Source organism: Peromyscus eremicus, chromosome 4 (assembly GCF_949786415.1).
Source record: "Peromyscus eremicus chromosome 4, PerEre_H2_v1, whole genome shotgun sequence".
Classification (NCBI taxonomy): Eukaryota; Metazoa; Chordata; class Mammalia; order Rodentia; family Cricetidae; genus Peromyscus; species Peromyscus eremicus.
Window position 1 is genome coordinate 12585497 of NC_081419.1, and position 25216 is coordinate 12610712.

General features: G+C 53.8%; 1 protein-coding gene across 2 annotated transcripts; it reads right to left on the bottom strand.

Annotated features, from left to right (window-relative positions):
• Positions 1 to 51: 51 nt before the first annotated feature.
• On the bottom strand, positions 52 to 22043 carry Nr5a1 (nuclear receptor subfamily 5 group A member 1). 2 transcript variants are annotated; one of them, XM_059260223.1, is made up of 8 exons: positions 21710 to 22043; positions 19690 to 19808; positions 18034 to 18150; positions 17798 to 17939; positions 15082 to 15710; positions 8753 to 8872; positions 7047 to 7194; positions 52 to 1657 (listed from the first exon to the last, which is right to left on the bottom strand). In XM_059260223.1, the coding sequence occupies exons 3-8, from the start codon at positions 18133 to 18135 to the stop codon at positions 1410 to 1412; spliced, it is 1389 nt and encodes a 462-aa protein (XP_059116206.1). In that variant the 5' UTR covers positions 18136 to 18150; positions 19690 to 19808; positions 21710 to 22043; the 3' UTR covers positions 52 to 1409. The 2 variants fall into 2 exon arrangements, with proteins under 2 accessions (XP_059116206.1, XP_059116205.1); XM_059260222.1 differs by lacking the exon at positions 19690 to 19808 and having other exon boundaries at positions 21710 to 22042.
• Between the last annotated feature and the right edge of the window lie 3173 nt (positions 22044 to 25216).

Here is a 25216-nt window from a genome sequence, read left to right on the forward strand (position 1 = left end):
CCCCAGGGACTACACCTTGCTTCAGAATGCAAATTCACAAATGCTACTGGAAACTAATTGGAAAATTTATTTCAGGGCTGCAAGGGTGCAGGGGTTTTGTAAGGGCACTTCTTGTTTCGGGGCAATAGGTCTTGGCCTTGGCAGAGGTACACATTTCAGGGGCAGAGGTGGGGGGTTTGAGGCAGGATGGTGGAAGGCAGGCTTAGCATAAGCTGTAAGTCTGACATGAAAGCAGGAAGGACAATGGATGCCCAGTCTGGACAGAGGATGGCGTAGGCCTCTCCCCGCAGTGCCTGGCCCTGCAGAGTGACTTTCAGGATGCAAAGTAGAGGCCAAGGAACTGAGGCCAGCTTCAAGAGTTGTGGCAAGGGACCCGAAAGGATGGAGCCATGAGAGAGGGAGACTCCTCAGCACTGTCCCCACCTAGAGACCCCCGAGTCCTCCTAGGCTCCCCATTATCCCCCCCCTGCAGGGACTCTAGGTCTCTGCAGGCCTCCTGCTGTTGCCCTAGTAAAAGGAGGGGGCAGAGGGCAAGCATCAGATCTTCTCTGGAGTGAGGTGGGGTACATAAATATGACCCAGTGCCACCCTGACTCTTGGAATGAGATATCAGGAGGAAAAACTTTGGTGGCAATCCCCATTTCCCAGCTCAGTCCTCAATCTATCTACTGTTTCTCTCTCACACACCTTCCAAGGACTGTCTAGGGAAAGGAAAAGCAAAGAATCCTGGTGACTACAACCTTGCAGAAAAGTACCAGCCCAGCCAGCTAGTAGTGGACAGGGCCAGGGTGGGAATGTTGACTACACCAGACTCCTCCTCCCTAGGTGGCTCAAAGATGATTACAACAAAATCTTTTTTCAGGTAATGGATCAGAGGTGGAGGGCTGGAGAGGGAACTTTTTGCCCTACCCAGTCTCCCAGTGTCCTTTAGGGACAACAAGCCCTACCCAATTTAGCAGACTCGGTTTACAACAGTGGACTTCCTTCCCTTCTTCAGGGGAGTCTGGAGACCACTCCTCTGCCCTCATTGATGCCTGTAGACCTTCCCCTGCCTCCGATTACAGGAGAGAGGGAAAGGATGACCTCTGACCCAAGGGATATCCAGGGAATCCCAAACCTCCTCCCAGGACCTGTACCTCAGATGCCAGGAAAGAAGCTGGGGGCAGATGGAGGAAGGAGTGGTTAGAAGCCACTTCCTCGGGGCACTCCAAGTGGCAGACATGTGCCAGTGGCTGGTGAAGGCAACCTGCCCCAGGCAGTCCCTGCCCATCTTTGTCCGCCATCCAAAACACACAGCTCCAGAGCTCAGGGGCAGGGGCCTAGGGACAGGGCTCCCAGATCACCTAATGCAATGAGTCATTTGGTGGCAGAGGCATCCCCACCTGCTGCCTGCTGCCAGGTGCCCAGGCTCAAGTCTGCTTGGCCTGCAGCATCTCAATGAGAAGGTTGTTGCGGGGCATCTCGTTGCCCAGATGCTTGTGGTACAGGTACTCCTTGGCCTGCATGCTCAGTGCCCTCACCTCCACCAGGCACAACAGCAACTGCTGGAATTTGTCCCCACAGTGCGGGTAGTGACACAAGGTGTAATCCAGCAGGGCAGCGTTGGCTTTCTCCTGGGCATCCTTCACCAGGCTGTGGTTGTTCAGAAACTTCACATCTGCAACGGGAGCAGTCCATCACCCTCCAGTCACTGTGCCACCACTAAAGTTAGGCTGACACTGTCACCAATATTACCAACACCACATTCCCAGGGGATACCAAACTCATGGGTGCAGAGACTGCCATGAACCTTTCAATGGCAACCTCCTCATCTCCACCCTGTGGCCACCGCACCACCACTGACGTCACTTCGGTTAGTGTCCCCGGGCTTGTCCCTGTGCTTTCTCTGACTTTTTGTTCTCCTTTTTGAGAAAGGGTCTCACTATGTCTCCTTGGCTGTCCTGGAACTCATTATGTCGACCAGGCTGGCCTTGAACTCACAGAGATCCACCTACTTTTCCCTGCCTCCCGAGGGATTAAAGACGTGCACCACCACACCTAGAAAATCCCTGTTTTATCACCAGTTTTCCACCACCATCACCAACCACTAAACCATATCACTAGCACAATCATCACTGCTGCTGTCACTATGGATACTTGACAATCACCAAGATCATTAGCAACAGCAGCAGGTGCATTGCTAGGTTTTTCTCACCTATAAAATGGGATACACAGGTCCCTTCAAAGATGTAAGGTACTAATTCATGGGAAAACACGCCAAAGCCTTCCTGTGGCCATCCCCTGACCCCCAGGCATCACCATCACTATCCAAAGGACCTGTCTTGGGTGTCAGGCCCGTGAGTACTCTGGACATGCCCTGGAAAGAGGCTCCATAAATTAAGTCCTGGGGCTAGGGGTCAGCTTCTGTGCAGCACTGTTCATGGTAAGGAAGAGGGACCTGGGTGGCTGTGTGACAGTTACATCTGGGGAGTTGTAGAATGGACAGACCTAGAACATATAGAGCCATGTTGAAAAGTGGGGTAGAGTGTGAGGTGAGAGGTAACAGAAGAGCTGAAGTTTGCAAGGCAAAGCCATTTACATAAATTTAAATGTCACTGAAGTGTGGCTTAGAGTAGACCATTGGCCTGGCACACATAGGTCCTGGTTCTCTCCTCTATGCTCTCAAAAAATGAAAAAAGTGGGAGGAAGGCAGGCAGGCGGGCAAGCTCACTAGCCCTCCCCACACAGACAGGCTGTGTGAGAACAATGGTGACCAGGAAGCTGCAGTTAAACATGAGGAGCAGGTGGCTCAATGTGGACCAAATGTGGCTGGGCTGATGTGTGATCCGTGCATCCTTGGGCCTTAGTCCTGGGCTAGACACAAAGAGGTCTTTGGAGTTGGTTAGGCGTAGCTGCCATATGGAAGAGTGCCTGCCTGTCCTGCATAAAGGTAACCTTACTCAGAGAAGAGCTGGAAATGGGGTGCTTGGGCCCTTTCCTTGTCACTCAGGCCCCTGTCACAGCCTGTATTAGCTCATGCCCTGCCTAGGAGTTTAACATCAGCCCCCAACCCTCAGCCTATCCTGGCCTCCCTGAACTGTGCCTTCCAGAGGGTCAGAAGATGGGTCACTCATCTGCTTTGCTCCCTTGGGGCATCCCAGTCTTTCTACTGTGGGGGAGTTGGGCCAGCATGTGCTCTTGGCCCTCTAATCCCTCTTAACACCCACTGTGCCAGGAAAGCTGAGGTGCCTGGCAACCCTGATCCTCAGCCGCCCCCAGCACACCCGCTGGGGCCTGTGTTATCCAAAGATGGATTTAGGGAAACCGGAGCTGGGCCTGAGTCGTAAGGTAGGGTTTGGCAGCTGCTGGCCTCCACCCTGGCTCCCATCACCCTCCAATAAGTGAGCCAGGGTCATTTTCTTCCTTGCCTCTCTGGGATAGCCACCAGCTCATAAGACATCTTTATGCACTTTAGGAAAAAGCTCCCTTTGTCTCGAGAGATACACCTAGATCCAAGTCCAGTCCTTCCCTGCTTCAGTGTCCCTGTGCAGTGAAACCTACCCAACTGTACATAGCAACCCGGCTTCCTAGCCTGGCCAGCTTCAGGTCCATTTAAAGGTGATCATAGGAAGTCATTCCACCAAGCTGGTCTGGAAGCAAGAGATGCTTACTGATCCCATCTGCCCTTGCCCCAATCCCTTTCCCATGCCAATCACAGCACATACCATCTGCCATCACCTCCATACTGTCCCTGGGCTAGTCTGACGTTCATAATAGGAGAAAGATGGGATCTATCTCAAGGAAAGAGCTGAGGTGGAGGAGGGTGGGCCAGCACGCTGCTCAGGTGGCGGGGTAGGAAGGGATGGGGGCACCAGGGCCTTCTTGGCTTTACCAGGATTTACTGTTCTCAGCAACAAGCATCAGGGACTCAGGATGACAGTGGAGTAGAAGGGGGAGGGTGGAGGACAAGGACAGCTATCAGGGACAGCCCTTCTCCCAGAAGGCCTCTGGTCTCTCAGTTCCCACAAATTAAGACCTAACTTCTGCCTCACCTAGAAACCACTTCCCCACATCCTCCAGTCCCCAGTTTGTTGCAAAGAGATAGGAATATGGTCACATCCCACTGAGTGTGGTACCCCTGTCCCTCAGGCCCAGGAACAGCAGTCCCACAACCTGGAGGTTCTCTCTTCATGTGTCAGGGGTTCACACCCCATCTCTGCAACCAGAGGCCCCCTCTGAACCTCAGTTTCCTATCTTCTGTAAGATGGGACAGGTCAGGACCAGGATCCTCACTGAGTTCCAGCCTGGGGCTTGAGACTGCAGTCTGCATCCCTGGAGGCGGAGGTGGGTGGGAGATGGCACGCCACCCTGGGAGCAGCCGCTAGCTCCATGAGCTGGGGGCCCCCAGGATCTCAGAAAAGCCCCCTTTTCACGGTTTAATTGAATATTTGAATAATCCTTTCATTCCAGCGAGGCATAAAGAATGTTGTCCCAATAGCAGTGACTCAGGCAGGCGCCCCCGCGCACAATGGTCCCTCGAGTGGCACTGCTATTCAGTCCGTCTTTTGTTGGCTTGGAGCAGTGGGTAAATTGCAAACGCTTAAGGGAATGCTGCCGTGCGCCTCAATGGGAATCAGGAAATCGAATGTTAGGTCAATCCATTAAGCTTCGATTAAGTCCTCGGCAGAACAATGCCGGCCGGGCCCATCTTCATAAACACTGCGATTGCCAGGAGAGAGGCACTAATTTTAATTAAGCCTCCTTACCTGCCTCTGAGCTGCCCGAGATGCTATTTAGACACCAAATGGCACCCTTCTGCAGAGACAGGCGAGAAGGAGGCGTGTAGGGGGGGACAGGGGTGGGTGAGTGGGTGACAGTCACCGCCTGGGGTTGAGGACGCCCAACCCCGTGCGGTGATGCTGAGGGTGCCACAGCAGGCTGACTGGAAGTCTGTGGACAAGTGGCCAGTCCTGTCTTGAGTCCCAGTCTTCCTGAAAGCTCAGCTCTGATGCAGTCCTGTATTTAAGATTCAGAGGGTCACACACCATCACCCAGGTACAGGTGTTGCCTGCTGCAGGGCTCTGGATTATCTGCCTACCATCTGACCCCAGGCTGCTGCTGGAAGGGCCTTATATGGTGATATGCAGATGTGAGGTGTGTTGTTTCCAGAGCGGCAGCCATGCCAGAGGAAGGTTCAAGGTACCCAATAGCCATGGCCATACACAGTTCAGTCCCTATCCACCTTATGGCCTCATCGCTACCCCTTCCTCTCCCCATAACTTCCAACAGGTCATTCCTTCTGTTTGTTTCACCAGAACATTTCTATTCACACTGCAAGGTCCAGCTCAGATGCATCCACCTCATCCTGCATCCAGACCAAGGAGAGTTGCCCTGACTCTGATCATACTGAACTGCTCGCCTCCTCTCCCAACATGGAGTCTCTTTCCAAGGACCATGTACCCAGTGTGCCCCTGTCACTGTCCCCTAGTTCTAGGCCCCAGTAAGTTGAGGTCCAAGGATCACTGCCTCCTGTGCCCCTGACACCCCCATCCTCACCCAATTTCAGACCCACTAAACTGAGAACTCAGCCACCATGGCCAGATCTGAGTTCCTGTGTCCAGAGACAATAAAGTCCTGAGCCAGACACAAAGCATGCAATAAAGATTGAGCCTGTAGCCTTTGCTCTCTTTGCTCTCTGGCTCATTTGTTTATGGACTTAGTAAGGATGATTAATAAAACCGTCAGCACACACTTCCAAGGGCCAAGACTGTGGTAGAATTGTCTCATTATATCCTTGCAGCATGTCAAGGACACTTACAGCTGTCATTTCACACATAGGGAAATAGAGGCTCAGAGAGTGAGTGACTTGCTCAATTGCAAAAGCCAAAGAGATTAGAATCCAGGCTCTTCCCACCCTCCCCACTGTAGCCCTGATCTCTCCAGGTTACTGGAGATGAAGTTAGCTTATGGGGGAGGGCTGAGCCCTCCCAAGCCAAGGCACCACTAAGGTTACAGGGCTGGGAAGAGGAGCCTGAACTTACCTCAAGGGAGGCCAAAGTCACACTGGACCTAGTAGTTTGGTTGTATGAAAAAGGGCTCCCCCTTAAGGGAACACTATACATGGATGAAGCTCTGACTGGTGCTGACAACTCCTCTCTTCCCAGCACCACTCTCCCAAGCATGGCCAGGGCCGCTAAGGCTCTGCTACACTCCAAGGTAGCAGCTTCATGATCGTCATTTTCTAACACTCTGTGGAGCACTAGCCAGGCCAAGAGTCCCTATCCCTAGCCACATGCTCATGGCAAGTAGCCCAACTCTGCCTGAGCACTGGGCTTCCTTATAAGTTCCCTTCCCCCCTCTGCTTCCAAACACTTCCTACTCCCCAGGAGGCATCATTGCCAAACTGCCACAAGGACACATCTCCATTCTGTCCAGCCTCGCTCCACAGCTGCTTCCCTGCTGCAAAATCCTCCTCCCAACTCATTCGCTAAGACTCTCTTCTAGGCTTTCCATCCCAGCACTCAGGTTCTCTGAGGCATATCCACATACTAGTTGGATCTTGCTGCTACACATTCCATCCTTTATATGACACTTGCTGTTTCTCAGAGCTGGTTCTGAGAGCAGCAGTTGGGGTCTTTCCCATTTGCTATGTAGCCCCCAGCCCCTGGCACCAGGCAGAAGTTCAACAGGAGAATGAATGAATGTAAATGTGAAGGGGGTTTGAATCAGAACTTGGGGTCCAGTAGTTCATGGAGTTAGGGAAAGTAGGGACCCCAGGATGGGAGCCAGGGGAGAGAGTCCTAAATGCAGCAGGCATTTAAGTGTGCTAGGCACACAGAGCAGAAAGGTTCTCACACCATGAAAGACAAACGCTGGGCAACATCCCAGGCCTTGGGACCTTACACTGAGAAACTAAGCCCTCCTACCCCTAACCCCCCCCCCCAGAAGCAGCCAGGCCCTTGTACCACTCACTAAAGGAGGGTCCTTGTCCCTTGGGCTTCCTGACCACAGTAGAGTCCCCAATGTCTTTGCCATGCTGTGCTGCAGAGCCTCCAGAGGCCACTCACCAAGGCTGAAGAGGATGAGGAACTTGAGACAGACGAACTCCTGGCGGTCCAACTGTAGTGCATGCAACTGCAGCACCAACTCCTGTGCCCGCAGCACCAGACTGTGAAGCAGGGAACCAGCCTGCACCGCCACTGTGCTCAGCTCCACCTGTACCGGCAGAGGGCGGGTCAAGGAGGTGGGCAGAGGGATGGGGCAGAAAGCTCTGATCAGGGGCATGGGCCAAACACTGAGCCTCAGGCCCACCATGCTGAGGGCCATTTTTCCAGCTTTGCTCCACCTGTTGGCCCAAGCTGAGCACCCAAGGCTGACCTCTTCTTTAGTGGCACTGGGGCAGGCACCACTAGGGAGCTGAAGGATACTTCATTTACAAAGGCCAGTAGTATGAACTGTTCTTGCACAGCTAACTGTGACAAGTGCCCTTCTCTGGGGCAGGGGAAGGGGCAGCAGGGTGGTTCTGCCTGAGCTTAGGTAAAGGTCCAACACCACCTAGCTCGCTCGCTCTCTCTCTCTCTCTCTCTCTCTCTCTCTCTCTCTCTCTCTCTCACACACACACACACACACACACACACACACACACACACACACTGTTTGCCGAAGCTATGGTACTCATGTCTGCACAACTACACCCACTCCTGCCCTTCAGTGGCCACTCACAACCATCAAATACACCTGCATATGTACTCATGCTTACACAGTAGTAGGAAGCTATGGACACCCACATATCTCTGTATGTGCAGAGTCACACAATCAAACATAGGTGTGTGGGTACACTCAGGACATTCCTGCACCCCATGTGTCCTCACTCATATCCAGATCCTGTATTTGCATTCCTGTGGCCCAGAGTCACCCCTGGGGACTAGTATCCCCATTCCTGCTTTCAACAGCCTGAAACATGGGGGGTGAGGACACAGGTCCTGGGGAGCAGGGGTAAGGAAGTAGGGCCCCAGTCTGCATTTCAGGACAGTATCCATTGTGCCCACTATTCAGCCCGTGTCCCCTCTCCTGGGGCCATACACCTGTCTCTGAGAGTTTTCTTTCTCCCACACCTTTCCCTGTACCTCCTCTCCCATTTGTGGGCTGTCCTCTTTAAAGATGTCTCCAGACCCAGCACTTTGGGCTCCTTCACCTACACCCACTGGCAACCCTAGTGTCCCTCCTGTGGGGGGTTCAGGCCTTCTCCATGGCTTTCCACCTCTGCCATGTTATATCTTCTGCTCAAAGGGCCAGATTCTGGCTCTGAGCTCTCTGGGCCTTTTTACCACTCTTTCATTTATTCATTTGTTATTTGCTCATTCGTTCATCATTTATGAGGATGGAGACCCTACAGGGTCTTGCCTGCTCACCAGCCCCTAGCAATGGCTGCAACCTCATCTCTCACACTTCCCATCCCACAGGCTCTTGGCAGTACTCTGAACCCCTTCTCAGAGTCCTTGATCCTACTGTCCCCACACGTATAACAGTGCAGACTGCCACCCACCACCTCAGCACCAGCTGACCGATGTTGCCTTATTTTGGGGAGAGCCAATCCCGCTCTCATCTCCTACAAGGACATCCCCTGGCCATCCCACACTCTGGCTTCTCAAAGACCCCGGAACACAGAAAAGCCTGGCTAGTGCATGTCCCTGAATTTGGACTTTAGGGTGCCCAGAGCCAGCCCGGAGAAGTCTGGGAGCATGCAGGACTAGGGATTGAACAGCTCAGTCACCTCCTGCCCAGTGACCAGCAGGATGCTGTCCTCCTTGCCGTACTGGACCTGGCGGTAGATGTGGTCCAACACCAACAGCTCACTCCAGCAATTCTGCAGCAGCGTCATCTGGTCAGCCACCTGCAGGGAAGAACCATGCAGAGATCCAGCTGGGACTGTCCTTGAGACCCTTCCCCCCAATTCTCTACTCAAAGTCTCATATGTGTCCCATCTGCCCACCTATTTACTTTATGGGGGCCCAATAAGGGCCTCTTTCAGGCCCCAGCTCTGTCTTTCACAAGGTGTGTCCCAGAGCCTTTTTGAACCTTCATTTTCTGACCTGTTCAGTGTTCACTAAAGTGCTTGTAGATGGGTAGTCACATATCACACACCTAGTAAATTTCAGAGATTAAGATCTCATGCTGTGCCGGGCAGTGGTGGCGCACGCCTTTAGTCCCAGCACTCGGGAGGCAGAGGCAGGCGGATCTCTGTGAGTTCGAGGCCAGCCTGGACTACCAAGTGAGTTCCAGGAAAGGCGCAAAGCTACACAGAGAAACCCTGCCTCGAAAAACCAAAAAATAATAATAATAATAATAATAAGATCCAATGCTGTGAAGACCAGCCCTTGCACTATTGGCCTGTGGAGGACCTGTGGCCACAGCTACCCTAGAAGGGGCCCTAGGGAAGCTGCACAGGTGCCTAGGCTCCTGGGGAAGGAAGAAGAGCTCCCTGGCTCGTGGACCCTGGTGGGTCCTAATCATCAGGGTGTATTGGGCCTTGGTGCCCAGGAGAGAACAGTTGCTGTTGAGTGACCCCCAACTCTGGGGGCCACTGCATCCTTCCATGGAAAGGACAGATGCTCCTGACAAGGGCAAGTTCTGTTTAGAACTGTGGGAAATGGCAGCCAGGGACATGCCATCACCCCCTATTCACCACCTGTACTCAATCTCCCTACCCTTACCTCCCCATCCCCACTCCCACTCACCTCCTTTCCCCCACCCAGCCCAAAGCCTTTCTTTTTTTAAAAAAAAAAAATCCTTTTACATTTATTTATTTGTATGTGTGAGAGTGAGTGGTGTGTGTGTGTGTGTGTGTGTGTGTGTGTGTGTGTGTGTGTGTGCAACAGTGTTCATGTAGAAGTCAGAAGACAACTTGTGGCTGTTGGTTTTCTTCTTCTACTATGTGAGTTTTCCAAGAATGGGATTCAGGTTGGCTAGATCCTCCCAGCCCTCCCTGGGCCATGCCTTGCAGTAATACAAACCTTGACCTCAAGCAGCCTTTGCTGCGTGGCTTGTCAAGCCTATTGACAGTCATCACTCATTTTACAGAGAGAAGAAATTGAGCATTGAACTCAGGTGAGCTACCTAAGGTTGCACAGCTGAATGTGTGGTCCCAAGTTCCTTCTCTTTACCACTAGGTCTAGAAAACAACTTGTCCCTTGTCGCCCTGTTCACCCGGGGCTTCAGAGTCTCCTGTAGACTGGTTACTCCTCCATGAAGCCTTTCTCAAGCCCTCTTTCTCTCTACCCTTTGGAACTGGGATGGCACCAATCCATGCCTGCCTTCCCTGGTGCTTTGGAGTGTGAGAGAGCAGGACTGGTGTCCTGCATATCACTGTTGGCCCCTCAGGCATCAGCGAGAGGTTGATGAAGGTGCATATGCTCCATAGAACATTCATCTCCCTCAAACCAGACCCAAGGAAAGATGACTAGACATAAGAACTAGCCCTGTCCTCCAGGATAGCAGCCTTCTCCTCTTCTCTGGGGTATCCTCAGGCAGATGAGGAGAAAGGAGAAAGCAGATGTGCTGGCTAGTTTCATGTCAACTTGACACAGTCATCTGAGAAGAGGGAGCCTCAACTGGGGAAATGCCTCCATAAAGATTGGGCTGTAGGCAGGTCTGTGGGACATTTTCTTAATTAGTAATTGATATGGTGGGGGAACTCACCACCATTATAAGCTGGTGGTCCTGGATTTTATAAGAAAACAGGCCAAGCAGGCCATGATGAATAAGCCAGCACTTCTCCACAGCCTCTGCATCAGCTCCTGCTTCCAGGTTCCTACCCCATTCGAACTCCTGCCTTGGCTTCCCTGGGAGGACTGTGACTCAGGATATGTGAGCCAAATTAACCCTTTCCCCCTAAATTGCTTTTGGTCATGGTGCTTCACCACAGCAATAGTAACGCTAACTAAGAGAGGGTCAAAAAGAAAGAGCAGCCGAACAGTCATGCAGACTCCTCAGGACCCTGTCAGCCCACCCCTGCCTCAATACACAGGGCAGGAGAGTAGGAGGGACCTGCTTCTGCCAATCAATCCTTACTCATCTCCTCTCTGGGTCAAGAGACCAGGCCATTGTTTGTGCTGAGTCCCATCAGTGTCAGAACAAAGACCCAGCCTCTGACTTCAGGCTGTTCCCTATCTCTCCTCACATCCTCAGGAGAGATGGTGGGCACCAGGGAGGCCTCCATCTCCCATCACCTTTTCCAAGGAAAGGCAAAACCCCAGAAACACCAGTTCCAGAATCCCTCATCCCTTCCCAGGTGACAGATACTCATGGTATAGATAATCAGACAGGACCAAGTAGGTGAGACCCCAGGCAGGGGGATCTTGGAAGATCTTAAGAGCCCCTGAGAACTACTGGATGCCTGGGTGGAAGAAGCCCACAGGGTAGTCACAGTGGCAGCAAAGTAAAAACAGGCCCATGTGGGTGATCCAGAAGGAGCCCTGGCAGGGCTGGGCATGCTCTACCCGCATCTCAGCCATAGGAGCAGATACCCTTGTGCCCAGATGGAAGGAAGAAGCGGAGCAGGAGAAATGATAAAGAGGAACATTAGGAGATAAGCACACTGAGCCTTGGCAGAAGCAGAGGGTCACAGTGACCTGGGTGCCCAGCCCTGGAGCAGGACTCTACCCAGACCTCAGACCTGGGGCTGGGTGGCCCAGCATGAGGCTGATCAGCCCTGGGCTGCGATATGGGACTATACTGAGCACTCCTCCAGTCCTTCACCTGTCCAAGCATTTCTCTCAACTCTAATTTCCTGATCTGTGATGGGAGAGGGCACACCTCCGTCTTCTGCTTAGAGAAAATCTGGATCAGTCACAAAGGTTCTAAAGAACATCCTGGGTTCCATCTTCTCCTTGGCCAAGCAAATTTTCCTGCCATGCCCATGCCCACCCCTTCCTGTGGGTGGGGAGATGGACATATGGACACCCAACACACACACACACACACACACACACACACACACACACACACACACACAACAGTGTGTAAGAGTGTCTCTCAGCGCAAAGAGCTAGTTTCCACCTTCCGCTTGCCACCTTGGGGACAAGGTTATTTGCAGTCCTGGTTTGGGTCCCAGGGAAGTCCAGCCTGTCTGTTGGACCCTCTTATGGCCCACCACAAATCATGGAGCCCTGACACTGCAGTCTGCCTCCAGGAAGGGTATTGATGGCTCTGCACTGACCTCTCCCTAAACAGGCCTCTCTGGAGCCCTGGGGTCTGATCACTCTGGCAGCCAAGGCCAACAAGCTCAGTAATTCTTCAGGGTCTGACACGCCATGGCTGATCCTGGCACACTCCTGGCTGAGCAACTGTTTATCAGCCCAGTCCTGACAGACTTACTGTGTCTCAATAAACCATCCATCTAAGCAATTATCTGCTGCCAATGGGGCACTGGGGGGTGGGGAGCAGAGTGGAACACTGAGGGGACAGATGTCAAGATGGACTCCTATCCTGCCACCAGCCTGCCCTTCATGGTGACCATACAGAGCACCTGGTGAAAGCAAGTCTACCACCTTTCAGGCAAGAAGTTGGTATACTACCAGGGCCAAAGTGGGTCCCATTTTACAGAGCTCAGGGGTGTGTGGGCCTTGTGTGCCTTTCCCTGTGTTCTTCCAGAAAGGCCTGTGAGAGTAGTTTTTTTGTTTGTTTTGTTTTGTTTTGTTTTGTTTTGTTTTTTTGAGACAGGGTTTCAATGCATAGCTTTGGAGCCTATCCTGGAACTCGCTCTGTAGACCAGTCTGGCCTCGAACTCACAGAGATCCCCCTGCCACTGCCTCCCAAGTGCTGGGATTAAAGGCATGCGCCACCACCGCCTGGCGAGTGTAGATTCTTCTTCATGCTACAAAAGGGGCAGACCAGAAGGGAGGGGCCACCTCCACTGACGGGACTTCCCGTGGACTGAGCCACATGTCTAATTCTTCACCTGTTCTAGCTCACCCAGCCTTTACAAGCCTCTAAGAAAATATTAATTAAGCCCTTCCTACATTACAAATAAGAAAACAGGCCAGAAGAGCAGAGTTACTTGCTAAGTCCCACAGGCTGGATGCCACGACCTGTCTCTGACACCTCTGGAAATCTTTGACTCTCTCAGATACAGCAGTGCTTTCCCACTGGGTCCTCTATTTCTCCAAAACCCAGGGATCTATTCACTGACAGTCCACATATGTCCTCTAGCCTTCCCTGAAACTTCCTGGGTCCAGTTCACTCTAATGTCTCCAGTGCCCATCTCAAGGGCTGCCCAATCTCAGAGCCATAGAGTCGCTCTCCCATCACCTAAAGGTGTACCCGGATCAGTGGGCTAATGTGGCATGGTAAGAACCAGCTCACTGGGCAGCCTCAGCTTTTCTGACTTGCATGCCTGGGCTCTGCGACACAGATGGACCCCCACCCCCACCCTGGTCTGGGGAACCATGGATCAAGAGGGGCTGCAAGGGCTGGTTTAGGCTTTTTTCTCTGCAAGCCTCCTCACAAGCAGTGCTGACTGTGGCTAGGATTCCTGGGCTCCTTCACAGGTTCTGGGAAGGGGAAGCAGGAAGGTTCGGGCCACAGAGAAGCCAAAAGCAGGAAAAAACACTCAGCAACGCTGGGACAAAAGCCCTTCCCATCCTGTGTGACCCGACACCCCCCCCCCCAGGAAGGCAGCCAGAGGAAGTGCCCTGCCCCTGGATCCAGGGCCCTGGAAAGCTGGGAATGCTCAGCTCCTCCTATTCTCTGTGCAGGGGATGTCTGCAGTGTCTTGGGGGTGGTCATCTTCCAGAGCACTCAGCCATGAGTACAAGACAGGGGGAGGGCCCACTATCTGAACTATGTCCATCTCCTACATCAGTTGGCCTAGAAGGGCCAGTGAGAGAAGTCACCCAAGACAGAGACATGGCATGTCCTTGGCCATGGCAGGCCCTCCACAGTGGATATGAGAGCCGTGGTCATCAGTTCATAACTCCCAGAGTCCTCTGGGTTAAATAAACCTTAGAGTGCCCTATAGGGCTCAGGATGCTCATGCTGCACCTCATTCCCTTCCATGCCAGCCAGCCAGGCAGTGCCCCCAGCCCATCTGGCCACATGCCCAGAGGAAGCCCAGGCAGAGTGGCGTCAGTACTGACAGCCACTCAAGGCTGCAGTGGCTCCAGCAGGGAGGGCAGTGGCCCTGCTGTTTATAGCTAGCCTCAGAACAGCCAGGGGGGCTTGACCTAGGAGGGTCAGACTTGAGTTGTACCCATGCCAAGCAGCAATGAGTCTTGGTCAAGATTCTGGAGTCATAAGGATCTAGGTAGGGTACTAGAGAGTCAGCTGTCAGGCCTTAGGACCTTCACACTAATAGATGAAATGACTAGAAAGTTCTTCCTATGACTAGCCTCAGTTCCTCCTCCTGTGTTTCTACTTTCTTTAGTTTCATGTGCATTAACTCTGGTTAAAAAAAAAAAAAAGGAGGGGGGAGCACAAGATAGGGGAAGGCAGTTGCATGGGGCTAGTTCAAAGACAGGACTTTCTATCTAGTTATTCTGCGCGCGCGCGCGCACACACACACACACACACACACACACACATCACATCACATCACATCACAGGGGCAGTGAGCTCACTTTAGCTAGGTAGGAATCATGTCCACAAACAAAGTCATAGACACAGAGCCCTAACTATGACAGTGACAGTCGAGGACAGTGGGGATTGGTGTCCTTCCTGAATGAGAGGATAGGATAGCTGGACCTATTTCTGACATAGGCTGGTGATTTGGAGGATGAGACAAGTATTTTGAGGGAGCTCAGGGTGTCAGAGAAAGAGGGAGCTGCCTCTAGAAACCCCAACTGGGATAGAAGCAAAGCCTGGGGGAACATGGAGGTACTGAGAGGCCACAAGCCAGGGAGGGGACACAGGAGACAGGGGCTAAGAGAGACAGGGAGCGAGATGGGAAGGGACAGCGGGCACCAGGAAGCCGTAATGACTCCTGCAGTGGTCCCTCCCCAGACATTGCCTGAGCCACTGGGCAGGACTGCTCATCCAAAGGGTGATGCTGGGCAGCCGAGAGGAGTGGCTAGAGTCAGGGGGCCGCGGCTGTGAGGAGGTACCTACCTCCAGTTCCTTGAACACCATGCACCTTCGTGCCCAGTCAACAATGGAGATGAAGGTCTGGTCAGCCATCCTGCAGAGGAGGCTGAAGGGTGCTGGCTGGTCAGAGCGGCTCTTGGCTGGCTCCTGTAGGCAGCCCACTATGCGGGCACGGACCTGGTCCTCCTCTGGCTCTAGCTGCAGCAGCTGCAGTATGAGCTCTGGTACATTGGGCCCTCCTGAGAAGGGCTCTGGATAGCTGTAGGGTGGCCCTGGCTGCTGAGGGGGGCTGGCATAGGGCTCTGGGTACTCAGACTTGATGGTGCGGTTGGAGAAGGCAGGATAGAGGTAGCCAGCCAGAGGCCCATGGGTACCAGGCACAGCCATGGGCAGAGCTGGGCCTCCAAAGTCACCCAGCGGCCCAGTAGATGGGCCAGAGACCAGGGCCTTGGGCTCAGGTGCATGCAGGCTAGGGGTTAGCATGTAGTCCGGTGGGGGAGGGGGCGGTGGGGGCACCCCCATCGGGGGTCCAGTCTCCAGCTTGAAGCCATTGGCCCGAATCTGTGCTTTCTTCTGTTGCTTCAAGGCCCGGTCTCTCTTGTACATGGGCCCAAACTTGTTCCGGCCACCCCTCATTCGATCAGCTCGCACAGCTGTGGGCAGGAGCAGTCAGTCAGGTTCCACCTCTCCACCTACCTCTCACAGATCTTTCCCAAAAGGATATGTCTATGTCTCTGTCTCTGTCTGTCTCTGTCTCTGTCTGTCTCTGTCTCTGTCTCTCTCTGTCTCTCTCTCTCTCTCTCACACACACACACACACACACACACACACACACACCATTCCTTTACCTCCACTCAATGGCCTCTTCTGCCCACAGGTGAGAGCACCAGCCTCAGCTTGGCACTCCAGGCCTTCCTCCACCTTCTAGTGACCCATCATCTTCCCCTCCCCCCTTCTTACCCTCCTCTTGTTCCTCCACTTAACACACTTCCTCACCCACCTTGCCCTCAATTATTTATTCCCTCTGCCTGGAACCCTTTTCTTTCTCTCATATATTCTCATATATAATCTCAATGTTGCCACCTCCAGGAAGTCCAACGATTCCCCCAGGCAGAATCTCCTGTCCTGCCCTATAGTATACCTCAGACCGAAGGCACCCGGGGCTCAGCTCTGAGTTCAGGTGCCCAGCCTAGGGCCTGACAGGGAAATGGTGAAAGAAAAAGAGCCCTAGTCTGCTCTGCTCATAGTGGGGCAGCTACTTGCTGCAGCCTTCTTGATGCCCCTGAGCTCCTGTTGCAAGTTCCCCGGGGCTTCCCCCACTGCCTTCTACTGTGGAGCCTGGTTTAGTGCTGGAGGAAGCGACCTATTTTGCTGACCAGATGTTTTTCTTCTGGCCAAGAATGTGTCACCAGCCAGACTTAACAGGTGCATCTCTGCAGCTCGAGTGTGGCTCCAAACCCTGCTCAGACAGGACCCCACCCAAGCTCTGAGGAAAGGGAAAGAGCTGGAGAGAGGGGTGGTGTTTCACAGAACTCAGGGCTTGGGAGCCTGCCCGACACAGATCTTCCTGCTGGGAGGTGGCCAGCCTGCTCTGCTCCCTCAGGCTGCCCCAGAGGCTTCTGCCACCCACAATAGCTAGCTCTCTGCCCACTCAGGACCTGGAGGTAGGCATGAGGGCCCCAGGCACAGGACAAGGTACCTCCTTCAATATGAGTCCTTCTCTAGGTAGCAGGATATGTCCACAGCTCTCCCAGACTTTGGGGCCTTCTCTGCAAAAACTTTGGCCAACAGCTGCTGGCTGGGCACTCAGCCCGACTGGGGCCAGCGGGGTAGAAGCTATGACTGTCCACTCTCTGAGCCTGAGTCTCTCTTGATGGACCCTTGCTGTCCTCTCTGGACCAGAACAGAGGTATGGAAGAGGCAATGATAGGCCACTGTTCCCCTCACCCCAAGCTTCTCAGGGCTGAGCTAAGAATGCATGGGAAGGAATCTCAATTCCTGCAAAACTTAGATGCCTGGACAGATAGACAGATGCACAGGGTGGACAGTGATGGACACATAGCACCAGAAAGTGTGATAATAATGACAATTATAGCTGTTCTGCTGAGTATTTGCCCTTACAGAAGACAACTCTGGCTTCCTGTAAACCTCCAGTTCTCCCACCACACAGGGCAAGTATTACTTTTTAGCCCATTATTCAGATGGGGGCATCTGCCACTCAGAGAGATTAGGGTGTTTGCTCAGTGTCCTCAGCCTACAAGTAAAGAAGCTGAGATGTGAACATGGTCAAGTTATTGAGAGCTTTGGTTTGGGCTGGTGTAGGGATCTATAGGGATAGCTCCTCACAAAGTGGGTCTACTGGGACTCTGCTCTGTCCTGGAGAAAGGCTCACCCCCTCGGTGGAGGGAGTACTGGGTCTCAGTGTGCAGTCCATGACTGGTAATCACCCTGCCTCAGTCTTCTGAGTCCTGGGATTGCAGGCATGGCCCACCGTACAGAAGTCTCACTTTTGATGTTTTGGAACTGAGCCCAGGCAGGCCCTGCTTGCAAGGCCTCTTGTGGCGCTTGCCTCACTAGTTGCTTCTCTTCCCGCAGAGCTGGGGCCCCAACGTCACGCCGAGGGGCCAATCACCTGGATCCAGAAACTGCGCCGCTTTCCCCTCAGCCCCTCTCCCAGGCCCGCCCGCGGCTCCCTGGGGCGGCCAGCAATCAGGGGTCCCGGGCCGTGCAGGACGCGCACCTTCCAGGCGCATGCCCACCGTCAGACACTTCTGGAAGCGGCAGAAGGGACAGCGCTTACGCTGCGTCTTGTCGATTTTGCAGCTCTGACTCTCGGTGCACGTGTAATGCTTGTTGTTCTGGACTGTGCGCTTGAAGAAGCCCTGTGCAAGGAAGGGAGTGAACGCCAGGTTCGACCCTCGTTCGCTGCCCGTACCCCTGCCACCCGCAGCCTAGCCCTTCCCTGCTCCAGCTCACCTTGCAGCTTTCGCACGTGAGCAGCCCGTAGTGGTAGCCCGACACCTTGTCACCACACACCGGACACAGCTCGTCCAGGTCCTCGTCATACGAATAGTCCATGCCCGCGGCGTCCGCCTGTGGAAGGAGGAGCGGGTCAGCGCTCGCCAACGGCGACTGGCCTGGGGCTGCCCTGGTCTGTGCGCCCGGAGCGGCCCACACCACCGGCCGGGTGAGGGGATTTGCGGGCCGCGTCCCCGCTCCGCAGCTCAGCCACCCGCCGCACTCCAGTGCTGCTTCCACGCCGCCTCTGCCGCGCCCGATCCGGGACCCTCGGATTCGATGCGTTTCCATCCTGATTCGTTTGTCTGAGAACAAAACCCCGATTCTGAGAAAATCAGATAGGTTCGGGCGCGGGGAAGACGGACGCCAGGCAATCAGGGAGAATTGGGGGCGCGCAGCTGGAGTGGTCTGGGGGCCTGACAGAGACCTGAGGCAGAGACAAGTCTAGAGAGACCCCAGTCGGTGCCGCTCAACGGAGAGGGGGATCCTGGGCGACGGAGAGAGAAATGCCGAGCTAGAGACATTGGGAGAGATTCATAGATGGCTGGTTGATAGGTAGGTAGATAGATGGATACTGATAGATGATAGATTATGTAGATAGATGATAGATAAATAATGATAGGTGAGATAGATGATGGACAGATGATAATCTGTGACCGATAAATGATATATAGATGGTAGATAGTAAATAGATGAAAGACCCATGCCGGATAACGAAAGAGACGGGACCAGAGGTTCGGAGTGGCAGGCCCAACGAGAAAACCCGTGAGACACAGAGACAGACATAGTGAGAGACACCGAGCAACGAGAGACATCCCCGGGGAGACCAAGGCAGCAAGAGTGACAGAGACAAGGACGGAAAACCTGGAGAGACGGAGGTGCCCAGCGAGAGGGTCGGGGACGGGGAGACAGACTCTCGGCGGGCAGCGGGCGGCGGTGCGGGCAGCGAGTTCCCGAGGCGTGGCCCCGTGGAGGGATAGGGGCCGACCCTGAGAGGCAGAGAACCCTGTCGCCGGGCCGCTGGGTCCGCAGACAAAGCCGCTCAGCGACGGCATCCACCGGCGAGCCCGGGACGTCGGGCTGGGAGCAGGTGTGGAGGGCGCAATGGGGTCACGGGCGCGGGGCGGAGACCTCGCGGAGAGGCGCGGGCTACAGAGGCTGGGGTGCAGGCTGCGGGAGACCTCAGGCGGAGAGTCCAGATCCCGAGAGCCGCGGCCCGGACGCGAGAGCGGTACGACGGACGGTGGCGCCCACCCAGGCCGCTCCCGCGAGCAGCGCCCCGCACCTTTCGGCCGCGCCGCCGCCCGCGATGAAGCCGCACCCGGGCACAGCGCCACCCGCCCGTGATGACGACCACTTGGGCCGGGGGCGGGGAGACAGGCCCGCTCTGCCCCCGCCTCCCCGCGCCCGCCGCTCGTGGGGCCGCTCGAGGCGCACCTGGGACCCGGGCCCCTCCACCGCACTGCGCGCTGCGCGAACCCGCCGCGCGGGGCCGGGGCGGCCGCTCTATATGCGCGCGTGCGGTATCCGGGGGCGGAGGCGCGGGCCGTGTCCTCCCCACAGTCCGGCCTGTGCCCTGCCCTCCCCACAGCCCCGTTCGGCCTTCACCCTCACCTCCTGGCCCTCCAGCTCAGCTCGGTCCTCCGAAGCCTGCGAGCTCTAAGAGAATTGGAGACCCTGAGCACCCTGGAATCCGGTCAGGTGTGGTGCGTGGGGAAGCTTCGGTTCACCGCCTGCGCAGGGAGAAGGCAAGCTCCCGTTTGCCAGTCCAGTTTAGGAGTTGCCAGGGCCAAGATAGGAACGCTGGTTTTTGCAGTGTGGAAGTGGCTAAGGGCAAGAGTAGGGACGAGGGTAAGGCACAAGGCCAAGGTAGAAAGTAAGCTTTCGAGTTGACACTGCCACATTTGCCTACTCAGGCTGCAAGCACCCGCTCCAGCTCTGTTTCTTAATCCGAAGTCAGGTGCCCCCATAGGGTAGCTGAGGATGGACAAATGATGCGGTGGTGTGGTCAGCGAGAGTTCGAGGCGAACCCCATTTCCACGAGTCTCCCTCAGGATGCTCGCATGGAAATGGGAAGCGTGATCATCCCACTTTGCGCCATCCCAAGGTCTGGTAAGCAGCCGGAGCTCCAAGGGCGAAAAGCAGAGCCAGAGAGCTGCACCCCTACGCCCCTGTGAGCGCTCTTCTAGCTAGGGCATAGAGGGAGTAGTAGCTCCTGGCTGCCTGGGTCCGGGAGTGAAATGGTAGAGCAGACACTCTGGGCTGGAAAGGTCCACTAGACCACACCGCTTTTCAAGTGAAATAACTGAGGCCGAGAGAGCTTTGAAGAGGCCTGATCAATCCAGCTCAGCCCGCTTGGCCACCAAGGGTGGAAGACAGTGCTGGGAGCTGGACATGAACGCCAGAAAGCCGCAGTGGGGAAGCACAGAAGTTATGCCTTGGCAGAGACCCACCGGCCCAAAACTCTTTGTGGATCCCACCCCGTGGCTCAGGCTTCTGTGGGTGCTAGACTAGGGTGCTTGAACAAAGCTGAAGACCCGGTGCAGCAAAGCAAAGTCGTTCACCCGGTGGAGGGAGGCACGGAATCTGACCAACTTTGCTGTCCTGTCCAGGCAAGTCACTTCCCTCCTCGGAAAAGACTGGGTCCCACAGACCAGGGTTCTTGGGTGAAACTGTGTGAATGAATCTTGGAAGGAGAGAGAGCCGAGGCTGTCAGGCCCTATCCCCACACTGGAGAACCTACAGCCTGTGTTGTAGCCAGCAATAGGGGATATACGGGCTTATGATCAAATCTCCTTTAGACAGGAACCCTCAGAAAGTGAAACTGGGGAGGAAATGGGGTTCAGTGGCAGACCACACCCAGTGTGAGGCTCTGCATTCCTTTCTAGAATGGCAAACACACAAACACAAACAAAACAAAAGCCCCAAATGCACCAAGGCACAGAGGCCAGTAGGCAGTGGGGGAGTGAAGGAGAGGGCTGGGCTCCTGAGTAGGCATCTCTAGGATAGAGCCCACTAGGGGCCTCTTGGACAGTGTGGGCACTCCTCTGGGCTAAATCCCTGGCGGGCCGGGGGATGGGCAAGAAGCAGCCCTACCTTTTTGCCTCTCAGCCCTCCCCCCCCTCCCCGGGGCTCACTACTCCAGGTTGGAAGCCATGGCTCCACTGACCCCCCACCCCCACCCCTACACACATATATCCTTACAGTGACTCACAGCCCCTTCATCCACCCAGGGAAGCAAAGTAGACACTGGCCGGGACTGACAGTAGGAACAGACACACATAGGGAGTCTCAGATACCTCCGTAGAGGCAACTCAGACACTCAGGCAGCAAGATTCCAAGAAGAACAGTCACAGAACACCACACCCACAGGAACACATCTCTAAGACACCACCGGCCACCCTCAGACCCCACCAGGTCTGTCGCCATAGGCCTCGCTCCTCCTAACACAGCCTAGCAAAGATGAGGAATATTGTAATGAGAAAATGGATCTGGGGAGACCCCTGGCCTTTTCCCTGCCCAGAGTAGTGGGCGTTGGTCATTCTGCAGAACAGGCAGTGGCCAGTCCAGGCCCGAGTGAGGTGCTGAGAAGGGAGGCTGGCCATTAGAGGCCTGGGCCCCGGCCCTCACTTACTGAGCGGAAGGAGAACTCTCAGCCGGATGAGGATGGACACTGGGCACCAGAGTCCTGGTGGGGAAGCTCCCAGGGCCCAGGTAGGGCAGTGGCTAGCGGACTCTCAGGAACTTCTTCACTCAGCAGCAGGCGGGTAGCGGGCAGACTGCAAACTGGCCCTGTCGGATAGTCCTCTCCTCCTCCCCGCGTGGGTGGGGGGGGCACCAGAGGCCCAATTGGTCTCTGCCCCCACGTGACTCTGCAGGCCTCTCTCCTTTGTTGGTGTTTCTCTTCATTTAGGTTTATATCTTTTTTCACTCTCCTAAAAGAAAAAAAAAATACCCCTATCTTTCTGGGGGCCCTGGGCGGGGGCAGAGGCCAAGGCACTGACTGGGGAGGCCTTGGCCAGCTGGTTGTCCAGGCCGCTGTGGAAGCCTGAGGCAGGGACCCCACGTAGGCGGGTAGGCAGCCGCTTGTTAGCGACTGGGTGGGAGTGGGACCTGATTTACGGGCTGCTCCCTCACCAGTCTGCAAGTCTCTCCTCTTGAATGGTTTCCTCCCTGGGTCTTGGCCTGGACTGCGTGGTCCAGCTTGTCCCAGATTTGAGTGTGGAGTCAGAATGGCTATGTGGAGGGATGGCCATAGTGGGGCCCCATCAGGTAGGGCTCATGTGGCTTTTGATTATGGCTTCTTTGAATATCACTCTGTATTGGGAGCTGCAAATATGTTCCATCGATAGCTGCAGAAACTGATACTGTGCCAAGACTGCTGCTGGGCTAGGGGTGTGGTTTCAGGGACTCCAGGTTGGCCGTGTGGGTACTGGGCCTGGGTAGGGAAGGAGGTTTTTTGTTTGTTTGTTTGTTTGTTTTTCTTTTAATCTAGAAGGCTAGGCTTCCCTGCTTTGCCTTGGATGTCCCTGTCCACTTCCTTCAAGTCCACACAGGTACTGGACTGGCCTGGTCCTATTGGGTCCAGATTGCTGAGCCCTGCATGGTCCTCCTCCATCCCACACCTTCCTGTGTATTTCTTCTTATCTCCTATAGACTGTGTGCTTTGTGAGCCAAGCACCGTTTTAGGCACTAGGGGACGCCATGGTGGAGAACAGGGAATCTGTCCCAAGAGGGTTTGCAGCCATTTGTTCTGAGGAGTCGCTTAGGGCACAGGGCCACAAAGTGGGGAGAGAGAACTCCCACTTCACTTGAAGAAACAGGCAAATCACTCAAAACTTCTCATTTATGTCCCTCTGGATGACAGGGGCTTTTCTAGATAACTGAGCCAATTTGATTTAAAATCTAAAGTGTCTTTTCCTCATGTTACCATTTAGTTCTTTGCTGTTGTTTTGCTTTGAGACAGTGTCTCATTATGTAGCTCAAGCTGGTCTCTAACTTTCCAGCCACTCCCTAGTGAGTGCTGGGATTATAAGCATGTGCCACTGTACCCTGCTTCAAGTTAAAAAAAAAAAAAAAAGTGTGGTCAGCAGTGATTTTACTGTTCATCAGAACATTTGAATAAGTACGTTTTAATTATGTCTATACCATTACATACAACCCTCCCCCCCCCACATTCATGACCTTAGTCTTGCCTTTTTAACCTAGAAAGTTACATTTTTCTTGTATAGGGCTAGAACTTAATCAGACTCCTTTTGTTTCATTTTTATTATTTCTCAGTCCCCTGTTTCATTTTATTATTTTTGTTTCATTTAAACATTTTGTTTTTCTGATTTACTTAATTTTTGTTTGAGATAGGCTACCACTCTGTAGTCCAGGCTAATCTCCTGGTGGCAATTCTCCTGCATCAGCCTTGATTGCAGGAATTATAGGTGTAAGCTGCCATGCCTGACTCTGCTTTTCTGACTTTCCTGCAAATGTTCTCATTTTGAATCCATGCTGCTTATCCTCTGAGTTTAGTAAAGAAATATGCTAGAAAATATCATTTCATCAACATGTCACAACAAAATCCTGGTTCTTTGAACTCTTTTTGATGGGAGACTTCAAGAAGTAGGTTCTACATCTCCTGGTGTGTCTGTGGTGCTGGAGTTCAAACCCAGGGCTTCAGAAGTGCCAAGTCTGCCCTCTTTTTTAAAAAATATTTTGTATATTTATTATTTTTGAGAGATTTTACTGTGTTGCCCTGGCTGGCTGGAATTCTCCAAATAGACCAGACTGGCTTGGGACACACAGATTCACTTGTCCCTTGAGTGCTGGGATTAAAGGCCACTACGCTCAGCAGAGCCTGCCTTCTTTTTTTTTTTTAATTTTTTTTTTTTATTTTGTTTCAGGGCTAAGGACTGAACTCGGGGCCTTGCGCTTGCTAGCCAAGTGCTCTACCACTGAGCTAAATCCCCAACCCCTGAGCCTGCCTTCTTAAACAGGGTAAATGGTGTCTTTTAGCACCATGGTGCTTTGGAAATCACCAGCCAGCTTAGCTGTGGTGTCCTGGCAAGTCCTTGAGATCTGACTCTGGGTTCTATTCCAGTTTGGCCCCTCTCCCGCTGTGTAGCCTGTTTCCGTCTCTTCAGGGCCTCATGTTCTCCCTTTATAATGGGTATGAAACATGTAACTTAGCTAGTGTCTGCTTAGGATGCCATGTGTGCTCAATAAGTGTCAGCAACATACACACAAAAGACCTGCTGGAGGTCTGGCTGCTCTGTCCTTAGAGGCCCTTTGCTTGTTGAGTCTGACATTGCAACATTGCTGTCAACATTGCTTGCCTTTCTGTGATAGGGTGACTCACCTCAGCTAGGGGGAACCCTCAATGGCTTGATTTATCTCTGGGTCCTCAACACTGTTCTTGTTCTTACAGAAGGCCCCCACACGCTTGTTTGAGGGGCTAGGGCTCTAGCTTCTTGTGTTGTCTCCTCTCTAGGTGTTAGCTGTCACTAACATGTAAGCTGGGTGTTCCTCATTCCCTAGTAACCTTGAATATGATAGACCCATTTCTCAGGACTGCCTCCTGTGCTGGCCCATTGACCCTAACTCACAGAGGTGCTCCACCCCTTCACAGAGCAGGAAGGAGCTGGGGTTGTGAGCATGGGGATAGCACTATGTCCTTGTGAACCATTACACACCTAGGCTTAGTCTCAAACACTTGCTACCATTCTGGGAGAAGGGTAGAGAGTATCTTTATCTCATTACCAGTGAGCAACATTCAGGACTTGGCTCAGGAGGCAACCCTCTAAAGTTACTTAAGCACAGACAGCTTAGCAGTGGGAAAGCAGAGAGCTAAGGCATAGCCTACACTCCATCTGCTGTGCCCTGGGCAGCCTGCATTCCTGTGTGAGCTCAGCTGCAATGCTAGGGGTCCAGGCCAGTCCTATTGCAAGGAAGCAGAGCCATAGCCCTGATTCAGTGCTGCCTCCCCAATGCAAACAAAGCTTAGAGGCTCACTCCTGAGTAGGGACTTTCCCGAAGTGCCAAGCTTGTTTCCTGGAGGTAGAAGAAAGGACAAAAGAAGCAGAGACCCAGACACTGGAAGGGAGGGGAGGAGGACAGTTGTGACTGAGGGACAGTGGGGAGAAACAGCTAGAAA